At 40.9% G+C, this 12,335-nt stretch overlaps 1 protein-coding gene across 1 annotated transcript; it reads left to right on the top strand.

Moving 5' to 3' along the window:
• The first annotated feature begins 3,120 nt into the window (after positions 1-3,120).
• LOC138870772 (uncharacterized) lies at positions 3,121-6,288 on the top strand. The gene is made up of 2 exons (XM_070148611.1): positions 3,121-3,786; positions 6,154-6,288. Exons 1-2 carry the CDS (start codon positions 3,121-3,123, stop codon positions 6,286-6,288), a joined length of 801 nt encoding a protein of 266 aa, XP_070004712.1.
• The last annotated feature ends 6,047 nt before the right edge of the window (positions 6,289-12,335 follow it).

The following is a 12,335-nucleotide window of genomic DNA, read 5'->3' as shown; positions in this document are numbered from 1 at the left end:
CAGATTATGAGGTGATCAACCAGCTTCGAAAATTTCCCGAACAAGTCTCCTTGTTGGCTTTGCTGATGAAATCCACCGAACATCAGAAGGTATTTATCAAGACCCTTAACGAAGCATATGTTCCTATTGAGACTTCTGTAGAACAGTTGGAGAGGATGGCAGAAAGGTTTTTCGCAATTAAACAGATTTCCTTCAGCAAAAATGACTTGCCCCCAGAAGGGGTCGCGCATAACAAAGCCCTACACCTGACAATCAAATGCGAAGGGTACTATGTGAAAAGGGTTATGTTGGACGGAGGCTCTGGGGTAGACATCTTCCCACTCTTAACACTACAGCACATGGAAATCGGGACATAAAGAATCCGACCCAACAATGTATGTGTACGGGCTTTTGATGGTATAAAAAGGGACACAATTGGAGAGATCGATTTGATTCTGACCATCGGCCCAGTAGACTTTGAAGTAACCTTCAAGGTTCTGGACATGGACACATCCTACTATTTTCTCTTGGGAAGGCCATGGATTCATGCAGCGGGGGCTGTACCCTCTACCCTCCATCAGATGGTAAAATTTGAGCATGAAGATCAAGAGATTGTGGTCCACGGGGAAGACGAGCAATCAATTTATCGGGACCCATCAGTCCCATGTCTTGAAGCGAGAGAGGGGAGTGAGCATATAGTTTACCAAGCCTTTGAAATTGTGGTCGTAGACCAGTACGAAGAGGGAAACCCTTTCCCTCAACACTTTCTTTCTAATGCATCAATCATGGTGGCCAAAGAAATGATCAGACATGGCTTCAAACCGGGGAAGGTGCTCGGGAAATCATTGCAAGGAATAACTGAACCTGTCACCCTGACCGCCAGTAAAAAGTTCTTTGGGATAGGCTTCCGACCCACTCTAACTGATGTAAAATGGGAAAATGATAGAAAGAATGATGGTTGGGTCTTGCCTCAGCTGGTGCCACATCTGTACAGAATATTTGTCAAGCCAAAATACCATGAGGAAGAAGAATATGAGGACTTCACGGCCGAAGACATTGAAGAGATCTGTGGGGCGATGAGGAAGATACTGTATAAATCCCACATGGTTCAGCTAGGGGAAGGCTCAAGCACCGCTGAGGTGCTGTATATGGGACCTAACGCTAAGCTGTAGAATTGGAAGGCTATGCCATTCCCGATCAGGAGGGAGTCCCGGTAGACCTGTCCTGCCACCTTTTCTGCATCACGAGTTATTTCAGGGCGTAACTCAGATGTTTCCTTTAGCTTCTTGTCTTTTAATTTTCCAATGTAAACCCTGTTATCTTCAAATTCCAATAAATGAAATCAATATTTCACCGTTCGTCTTTCTTTATTCTTTCTGATTTTGTCATTTTTCTCTTTTCTTTCAGTTCTAATAGTGTGGCTTTAAATAACATGACATGCTTGCGGACTTCATGCCCAGATCCAAACATGCTGTCTAATTGCGAAATAATGAACCAAGAACCGGAATACGATGAAGAAGAGGCTTTTAGGGAAGTAAATCGAGAATTGGAACAATTTGAGAATAAACCTAAACCGAACTTAAATAATACTGAACTGGTTAATTTGGGTAGTTCTGAAGAAATCAGGGAAACCAAGATAAGCATTTTCACAGACGGAAAAAATCGAGACGCATTAATCCAACTCCTGTTTGAGTTCAAAGATGTGTTTTCTTGGTTATATGACGACATGCCAGGGCTGAGTGTTGATTTGGTGGTTCACAAGTTGCCAACATACCCCGATTGTCCCCCAGTCCAGCAAAAGCAAAGGAAGTTCAAAACTGATATCAGTGACAAGATCAAAGAAGAGGTCATGAAGCAGTTGAAAGCGGGGGTGATATGAGTGGTCCGATACACCACATGATTAGCTAATATAGTCCCAGTGCCAAAGAAAGACGAGAAGACCTGGGTATGTGTGGATTACAGAGATTTAAACAAGGCAAGTCCCAAAGATAACTTCCCAATGCCGAGCATCCACATCCTTGTTGATAACTGCGCCAAGCATGAGATACAGTCCTTTGTGGATTGTTACGCAGGATATCAACAGGTGTTGATGGATGAAGAAGATGTAGAGAAGACAGCTTTTACCACACCTGGGGTACATACTGTTACAGAGTTATGCCATTTGGTCTCAAGAACGCCGGGGCAACCTATATGAGGGCCATGACTGCCATTTTTCACGATATGATGCACCAAGAGATAGAGATGTATGTGGACGATGTAATCATCAAATCCAAAACCCAAGACGACCACGTTCGGGACTTGAGAAAGTTTTTTGAGTGGCTGCACAAATATGATTTGAAGCTGAACCCAGCAAAATGTGCATTTTGGGTACCATCCGGCAAACTCTTGGGATTCATCGTCAGTCGAAGGGGCATCGAGTTAGACCTAACAAAGATAAAGTCTATTCGAGATTTGCCTCCTCCGAAAACCAAGAAGGATGATATGAGTCTGTTGGGTAGATTGAACTACATTAGCCGATTCATTGCCCAGCTGACATACACATGTGAACCCATATTCAAATTACTGAAGAAAGACACAACAGTCAGGTGGACAGATGAATGTCAAGGAGCTTTTGATAAAATCAAGGAATATCTATCGAATCTTCCAGTCTTGGTCCCACCTGAGCTAGGGAGGCCCTTGTTCTTGTACCTGACAGTCTTGGAAAATTCTTTCGGCTGCGTCCTTGGGCAACACGACGTGACCGGAAAGAGAGAGCAGGCTATTTACTATCTGAGCAAGAAATTTACTAGTTATGAAGCCAAATACACTTTGTTGGAAAGGACCTGCTGCGCTTTGACTTGGGTCGCTTAGAAGATGAGGCATTATTTGCAAACCTACACCACTTACCTCATAACCAGGTTGGATCCTTTAAAATACATATTCCAGAAGTCAATGCCCACTGGGAGGCTAGCAAAGTGGCAGATCCTGCTTACGGAATTCGACATAGTATATGTCACTCGCACGGCAATGAAACCCTAGGCATTAGCGGATCACTTGGCTGAAAATCCGGTCGATGATGAATACCAACCTTTGAATACTTACTTCCCGGATGAAGAGGTAAACTCAGTTGAGGCAATATCCGAAGACATCGACAATTGGAAAATGTTCTTCGATGGAGCGGTAAACGCAAAAGGTGTTGGAGTTGGGGCAATCTTGATCTCGCCTACCGGTCAGCATTACCTGGCCATAGCTAGGCTTGGATTTTTCTGCACAAATAACACTGCCGAGTACGAAGCTTGCATTATTGGCATGAACATGGCAATCGACCAGGATGTTGAAGAACTGTTAATCATGGGAGACTCAGATTTGATTATCCGACAAGCTCAAGGAGAATGGGAAACCCAAGACGCCAAGCTTATTCCTTATAGGCAACATGTGGAAGAACTTGGCAAACGACTCAAGTCAATAGAGTTTAGGTACATTCCTCGCTGCCACAATGAACTAGCTGATGCACTTGCCACTTTAGCCTCAATGTTGCCGTACCCAGGCAATGCCTACATTAATCCATTAGAAATCCAGATTTGGGAAAGGCATGGTTATTGTAATACGGTTGAAACAGCACCAAATACCCAACCATGGTATCATGACATCAAAAGGTTTTTGAAAACACAAGAATATCCCGAGCAAGCCAGTGGAGACCAGAAGAGAACCATTAGGCGGCACGCGAGTGGTTTCTTTTTGAGTGGTGATGTCTTGTACAAGAGAACTCCGGACCTCAACTTGTTGAGATATGTTGACGCGGAAGAGGCTGGAAGAATCATTTATGAGGTACACGCGGGAGTATGCGGACCCCACATGAACGGGCATGTTTTAGCAAAGAAAATCCTTCGAGCGGGTTATTACTTGATGACCATGGAAAAGGACTATTTCAACTTTGTCCGGAAGTGTCATCAGTGTCAGGTGCACGGTGATTTGATTCATGCACCTCCCACAGAACTACATCCTATGTCAGCACCTTGGCCATTTGTTGCTTGGGGTATGGACATCATTGGGCCAATCGAGCCAAAAGCCTCAAATGGGCACAGATTCATACAAGTTGCCATTGACTACTTCACGAAATGGGTTGAAGCCATCACTCTCAAATCTGTCACTAAGAAAGTTGTGGTAGATTTCGTGCACTCCAATCTTATCTGCCGTTTTGGCATTCCTGCATTTATTATCACCGACAATGCTGCCAACTTGAATAGTCATTTAATGGGAGAGATATGCGAACAATTCAAGATAACGCGCCAGAACTCTACTCCTTATCGGCCTAAAGCCAATGGTGTCGTCGAAGCAGCAAACACAAACATCAAAAAGATTTTGAGAAAGATGATTCAAAGTTCCAGGCAATGGCATGAAAAGTTACCGTTTGCATTGTTGGGATATCGCACTACTGTGCGCACATCAATTGGAGCCACCTCGTATCTTTTGGTTTATGGCACTGAAGTCGTATGACCCATGGAGGTTGAAATCCCCTCTCTCCGGATAATCGTTGAAGCTGAAATTAAAGACAGTGAGTGGGTTAAAACCCAGCTGGAACAGTTAACCTTGATCGATGAAAAGCGAATGGCCGCGGTCTACCACGGGCAGTTGTGCCAACAAAGAATGGCCCGCGCCTACAACAAGAAAGTGCGGCCTAGAAATTTCAAAGTAGGGCAACTCGTTTTAAGGCGCATCCTTCCCCATCACCAGGAAGCGAAAGGAAAATTTGCTCCTAATTGGAAGGGCCCATACATCATCAGAAAGATATTGCCAAAAGAGGCATTGTATCTGGGTGATATCGAAGGGAATGATCCCGAAGCAGCTGTAAATGCGGATGCAGTCAAAATGTATTATGTTTAGCTTTTCTGTAGTGACAACTTTGTCCGATTGGGATGATAAAGGCTTTCATTCTCGCTACCCAAACACTCCCCACCCTTTGCAAACCCATTTGAGCCGGTTACTCTTCTTTGATTACCCTCTTGGGAACCGTAAAGTGTTAAAAAAAAGAAGCAAGCAAAAAGCAAAAGCAAAAACAATAAAACAAATGTTTCCCTGAACTACATTCGACTTCATTCCGAAAGGATACGTAGGCAGCCTCTCCTTGGGGTTCAGTCACACCAAAACAAAAATCCAATTTTCCCCAAAAGTGAAACTGGGGTAGATGTTATAATGGTTCAGCAATGAGCTTACCTGAATGGTTCCAAAGTTGTAATTTCATCTAGATTCTTTTTACCCAAACCTTGTTCAAGTCCTTCTGATCAATCAGCAAAGGGGTCGGAATTAGAAAACAAGACTGTTTGGATCTAATACAATCAAAATGAGAGAAATAAAATGAGAGAATCTTATCAGTGAAAACCTACGGGCACCGTAAGCCGACAGTGAGCAGAGAAATTGAAAATGAGAGATCATGGTTAGTGAAAACTCGTAAAGAGCACTATCAGGTGATGATGAGAATAGATATGAGAGAGGTCGATTGGCGAAAACCCGCAAAGGGCGCCGTTGATTGAAAAGAACACACCCTTGCCACCATTGGAGTCCTGGCTAGGTTTCTCGATTTGGAAATATGGTTCACAATGAGTTTATGAGGAATTAGGGAAGTTTGTGAAGGTAGGACTTCCAGTCCAAGAAGCATGTCATGTTTGTTGAAGCTCGCATGCACCCCCAGATAAATCCTTCCTTCCCCCCGAAAGGGACGCTCCTCCTTTAAATTCGTTCCTTTTGTCCTTTGTTTACTTTTCCTTGAATCCCTTTCGGTCTAACTCCGTTTTGAAACTAATTCAAAGACAAGGTGGCAAGATTGGTTTTACAGGTTTCCGTTTGATTAAAGCCAAATCAAAGAAGAGTACCCAGCCTCAGCGGGTGCATCAGTCGATCCCGACTGGCCATGATAGCTGATGCTCTGAAGCCAGAATTTTTGAAAATGAAAGAAATCTGAAGTCAAAAGCCCTAAAAGAGGGGGATGAAGGCCAAATACCCGCACAATTGAGTCATCATCTAGGAAGTTTGAAAATTTGAGTTCCTCGGTCTCAGGAGAGAGATCAGTTTTCAGCAAGCCCGCAAGCAGCGGAGGTTCTCACCAAAATAGTTGGGCCGAGATCAAGTGATCAACGCAATCAAGGCTACAAAACCGACCACCGTTTCAAACTAACAATTGTTCTTTGTTTGAAACAGGTGCAATCCAAGCAACCATGCAAGAAGCAGGTGCAGCCGAAAAGGAAAAGATGCGCCAGAGCTAGAAACAGCTTTGCAGCAAATGATCAATCCAAAAAGGAAGTTTCCTCCATGTTTTTTCCTGCATTTTATTAAAAATGAAATGAAAACGAAAAGAGAGAAAGAAAAAGAAGAAAATCAAAACAAAATGATAGCTTAGATTCCCAACCTCAATCTGTTACCCTTTTGCCAACATTAGGGCTCCAATCCCTGAGTTGAGCTTTTTAGACATAGGGCCTCCATTCCCTAGTCGCCTTTTGCCAACATTAGGGCTCCAATCCCTGAGTTGAGCCTTTTTAGACATAGGGCCTCCATTCCCTAGTCGCCTTTTGCCAACATTAGGGCTCCAATCCCTGAGTTGAGCCTTTTTAAACATAGGGCCTCCATTCCCTTGTCGCCTTTTGCCAACATTACGGCTCCAATCCCTGAGTTGAGCCTTTTTAGACATAGGGCATCCATTCCCTAGTCGCCTTTTGCCAACATTAGGGCTCCAATCCTTGACTTGAGCCTTTTTAAACATAGGGCCTCCATTCCTTAGTCGCCTTTTGCCAACATTAGGGCTCCAATCCCTGAGTTGAGCCTTTTTAGACATAGGGCCTCCATTCCCTAGTCGTCTTTTGCCAACATTAGGGCTCCAATCCTTGAGTTGAGCTTTTTAGATATAGGGTCTCCATTCCCTAGTCGCCTTTTGCCAACATTAGGGCTCCAATCCCTGAGTTGACACTTTAGATATAGGGCTCCATCCGCTGAATAGCTTAGATTTTGTTGCAAATAACTAACGAAAGTTTCCTAGTGAAAACTGGGGCAGAAAAATTTCGTTTGTTTGCTTGTTTTGGTGTCTGAGCAGGTTTTACCTCGAGACACAGGGTTCGAGATGACCAAAAAAATGAGTCTCGATTCAGAATAAAGAAAAGAAGAAAAAAAACAAAAGGAAGGAATTCAAAGGGTTGAAGCGGAGAAAGATGCGGACTGCTCAAGAAATAATTAAAGTCACAAGTTTCGCCTGTCCCACCTTGATCCAATGCTGAAGAAAGAATCAGTACCTACAACTTGCGAGCATCAAGATTCCGATCGGGGTCTACAACAAAATCAGCTAAGATTCAAGAGAAAGCTTTAAGAGATTTATAGATAGTAATTTTGTAACTCACAGCTGATAGGCCTAGCTAGCTTAGCTTTGGATTTTCCTTTTCGGTGTAATAAGAAGGTCAGCGAGCAGTAACAGCACTGAAATCACAGCTCCCGGTAGTCCCAGCTACCGAAACTTCCAGAACTACACCGACCTGATTCCTTTATAGCCAAGGATATATAGGCAACCTTGAAGCAAGGTTCGATCAGACTCTTATAAAAAATGCTTCTCATGGAGTTTCCAAACGGGCAAAAATCCCTCATAATTGCTCATTTTGTCTTTGCTCGAAAACCCTTCGTGTCTCCGAGCAAAGAGGGACAGCTGTGAGCACGTGATTTTTGCCTCGCATGAATTACTCCTACAGAATCTCCAAGATTAGGATTTTTTTTCTTTTTATTATTTGGTTTTTAGGAATTAATTGCTCAATTTTCGTGTTTGTTTACATTTTGTGTGCATAATTAATTTTATTTAATTCATGAAAATAGCAAAAATATCACGCATTGCAAATAGGATTTAATTTTACATTTTTTAGATTAATTAGTAAATTAGTTTGTTTTATAAAATATGAAAATCATAAAAAATAGCTCATTTTTGCATTTTAACTCTTTAATTTTTGAATTTTATAGTTTTTTAAAAATTTAGGATTTAATTAATTATTGTAAATACTATGATGAGTGATTAATCTAATTGGGTAGGTTAATTTAGTTAAAAAATTAATTTAGGTTTTATTTTAATTTAAAAAGAAAAGGATTTGAAATTGAAAAAGGAAAAAGAAAAGGAATAAAAGAAATCCGATTTTGGGCTGTTACAATTGAATTTTCCCCAGGCCCAAGTGTTAAACACCCATTAACCGTTAAAATTGGCCCAAACCCGTCCCAAAACCCGGGTCCAACCTGGTCTGCCTCATTCGGAACCGAAACGACGTCGTTCTGATTACCCTTTGATCATTACCGTTGGATCTCCTTAATCCAACGGTCCGGAAATGGGGTGCCTCTTAATATATATATATGTCCAAACTCCCGTACCCCCCTCGTCCCGTCTCTTTCAACTCCCCTCCTCAGAGATCGTTACCATGAACCATAGAGCGCCGCCCTCAAACCCTTGTCATCTCCGGTGGCGGCGCCGGTCCCAATCAACACCAGATCAACACCCCAGACTCCCTTTCACCTCCCCGTTCTGAATCCTCACTCCTTTTCTTTCGAACCTGTCTGGAACGCTTCGAATCTTCATTTAAAAGGGAAACTCTAGCGTCGCCCTTGTTCTCTCGAGTGGTGGCGCCACCTCTGTTCAACCCCAAATCTACACCAAGGAATCTCCATGGCTCCCTCTTCCCCAATATGGCACCACTTTCCCTCGAATCACCCTAATCCTCTTCGAATCTTAAATCGAAGATCGGAGCCCTAAAATCCCAAGACCCCAAATCAGTAAGTTGATGAAGCTTTGAGGTCGAAATCGATCTTATTCGTGAAGGTTAAAAATCGAAGATTCCTTTGAAGGTTTTGAAGATTTTACCCGCCTGGTTTTAGGTATTTTTCGGCTTCGTTTCCTTCCTTTCATTTTTTTTCTCTTCTTCCTCTTTTTGTTTTAAGTTCTAGTCTTCATCCCCTTTCACTTCGTCTTTTCTATTTGTTTTAAATTAGTTCTATATATGCGCTTTAAAATTTAGGTTGTTCGTGCACGTCATTTAATTTCTTTGTTCTTTGTGTTATTTTATTTTTTTAGTTTCCAAAGAAAGGAAATCCGAATTTCTCTTGGGCAATTCTGTCTAGCCCAATGATTCTATATGGGCTCTATTAGACAGAGGCCCAGGAGAAAGGATTCAGCCCGGGTCTTGTAGATCAGGTCTGGTTTGAACCATTGGGTTAATTTGACTCAATTGTTTCATAAGTAAAAACAGAGGGTCTGGGGGTTATTTTAGGAATTCTATGTTAGGGAATCTTTAATAACTTAATGGGAAGCTGCCTAGAAGGTGGGTGTTGGGATGAATCTGAAAAACTAATTTTTTAACTAAGGATTGAACAGCAAAATTAAAAATTTCAAAAGGGTAAAACTGCAAAACCTGAACTTTTCCTGTGGCCCTAGACGCTTGCCTATAAAGGCATTGTTACTTGAAGCTCAAGTGAGATTTTTAGAAATAATAAGGGGGCGATTAAGAAATGACGGGGGGTCTTTTCCAAGCTTTAAAAAACACTGAAATTTTTGTTGAAGATTTGGTTTTCTGGTTTTGATTTTTGCTTCATTTGGTTCATTAGAATTTCTGAAAGATCAAAATCAAGTAGTTGGGTTTTTGTTTGGTATTGTTGGGTGAAAATGGTCTTGAGTTTTGAGTTTTAAAAGGCTTTGGTTTGAGTTTGCTGGTTTCTGCACTGCTACATTGCTGTTTTCTGCTGCTATTGTTTCCTCCTAATCTCAGGCTAAATTTCTGATCTATTTTGCTATACTCAGGTACATGTTTCTAAATTCTACCTCATGTAAGGTTTGACTTGAATCATGAAATGGAAATGTGTAGCTTTAAACATAGCCTCAACCTGTTCTGATTCATATCTTAGCTTCATTTTTTCCTGAATCACGTGGTTATAAAGTTTATTTGATGCACTGTATTTTGCTGGCTGATCATAATACTCTTCTAAGAGTTGTATTTGGTTTATACCTTAGTGGGAATCCAAATTTTCTACCAAGCATCTTATAGTTAGATATTAGTTTTTGACAATTGAATTCTTATTATTGTATTTGATCTTGAACTGTCACAAAAGCTTGATGAAAACCTGTTTAATCGAATCAGTAGTTAGATCCTGCGTTCAATCATGTTAAGTAGGGTAGGCTGTATTATACCTTTTCCTGCTATGTAATTCATTTGGATGTTATAACATAGTGTTGTGTTCATGCAGTGGGAAGCCGATGGTTTCTTAAGTAGTAGTTAGCATAGAGTCATGATAAAAGAAAAGGAAATGGTTTAAGTTACTTTAAGAGTAAAAGCATGCATTGATATACCTATGAACATGTTTAAGTTGGAATTGGCGTTTAAAATTCAGAATGTTCAGCTAGTGGATTTATTCTTAAATAGTTAAAAATTCAGAAGTAAATGTTAGTTCAATTTCATGTTTCATACAGTTTTGGTTGATTGGCATTTAATCGATTTTTGTACGATTGTTTGGTTCTGAAAGTTGGGCCTAATGATGGCCCAGTTAATGAAAGTTTCATTCTCAGATTCGATTGTATGTTATACGTCTTTGGACGTCCTTCTTCCGTTAAGAATTGGGCTCATTTTGAGCCCAAGCGTGAAGGCATTTGCATATAGGCTCATTTTGTCGTCGTTGCTGAAGCGACCTTCCTTTAGTTGATCAGACATCCAACACGATGCTTGTTAGTTGATAAGTAAGGTCGAACCTTTAGTTAAAAATAATTAGAATTCCATTAAGCCTTCCTCAATTAATTAGTTGGGCTCTTAAAAGTAGATTTGAGGCGTGCCATATTAAGCAAGATATAGTTATGGCCCTCAAAAGCTTAGTTTGAGTTCCTTTTAAAAATTGAATTCGAGGTATACCGTGCCAAATAAAATCTCAAAATGCATGGCCCTCATTTATTAATTTTAACCTTTTAGAAATCGAGGTGTGCCATTTAATGAATCTCCATGGCCCTCGCAAAGTTAAAACTCCTAGTTGCTTTAGGCGCGTATTTTAATAATATTACTTTCCTAAACTCGGGTGTACATTTCATGTGACCCAAATCCAAATCTTAATAATATTGAATAAAATGTGTTTCGAATTGTGGGTGCATTTCATGTGGCGCGATCCAAAGACTTATTTTAAATGACGTTAAATCTTCCTTATAATAATTAAAAGTGGTTTAAATAAGTTTAAATGTACCTTAGGCTAAAACATATATTAAAATCAGTTAATATGCCAATTATAATAGTTTAACCGACCGTGCTAGAATCACAGAATCCGAGGGTGCCTAATACCTTCCCTCGGGTTAACAGAATTCCTTACTCAGAATTTCTAGTTCGTAGACTTCAAAAGGAAAATCGAAATCTTCCTCGATTTGGGATTTAAAAATAAATCGGTGACTTAGGACACCAGAAAACAAACCATCCCAAGTGGCAACTCTGAACAAAGATAAATAAATAATCTCAATTCGAATAATGTCACTTAAAGTGGAAAAACTACCTTGTACTACCTTCGGGTAGTGTAAAAAAGGAGGTGTGACAATACCAGGCACGCAACCTATACCAATTCCACCTTACAGAATAGCACCGGTAGAATTGAAAGAGCTAAAGGAACACTTGAAGGATTTGCTGAAGAAGGGTTTCATCCGGCCGAGTGTGTCGCCATGGGGCGCACCGATCTTATTTGTAAAAAAGAAAGATGGATCGTTGCGGATGTGTATTGACTACCGACAACTCAACAAGGTCACAATCAAAAACAAATATCCTCTGCCAAGAATAGATGACTTATTTGATCAATTGCAAGGTGTTACATGTTTCTCAAAGATTAACTTGCAGTCCGAGTACCATCAATTGAAGATAAGGGAGCAGGATATTCCAAAAACAACCTTCAGAACTCAGTATAGGCACTTTGAATTTATGGTAATGTCTTTTGCGCTAACAAATGCCCCGGCAGCTTTCATGGATCTTATGAATCGAGTCTTCAAGCCCTTTCTAGACTCTTTTGTGATAGTGTTTATTGATGATATCCTTGTGTATTCCCGAAGTCGGGAGGACCATGCTGCCCATCTCAGGGCAGTTTTGCAGACTCTTTAGCAACATCAATTGTATGCAAAATTTTCGAAATGTGAATTCTGGCTTGAATCTGTTGCGTTCTTGGGCCATGTCATTTCCAGGGAAGGAATTCTGGTTGATCCTCAAAAGATTGGAATAGTGAAGAATTGGCCTAGACCTACCACTCCAAATGAGATTCGCAGTTTCTTAGGCTTGGTTGTGTACTACAGGAGGTTTGTGGAGGGGTTTTCTACTCTTGCCTCTCCATTGACTAATTTGACGCAGAAAACAGTTAAATTC

This window comes from Nicotiana sylvestris, chromosome 6 (assembly GCF_000393655.2).
Source record: "Nicotiana sylvestris chromosome 6, ASM39365v2, whole genome shotgun sequence".
Taxonomy (NCBI): Eukaryota; Viridiplantae; Streptophyta; class Magnoliopsida; order Solanales; family Solanaceae; genus Nicotiana; species Nicotiana sylvestris.
The sequence above is the reverse complement of the archived record's forward strand: the minus strand, read 5'-3'. Positions and strand labels throughout refer to the sequence as shown.

Coding starts and splice junctions, on each gene's coding strand:
- LOC138870772 (XM_070148611.1), top strand. CDS start 3,121: ATGTTCTTCGATGGAGCGGTAAACGCAAAAGGTGTTGGAGTTGGGGCA. Junction 3,787..6,153: donor CTGGAAGAATCATTTATGAG/GTACACGCGGGA, acceptor TGTTTGAAACAG/GTGCAATCCAAGCAACCATG.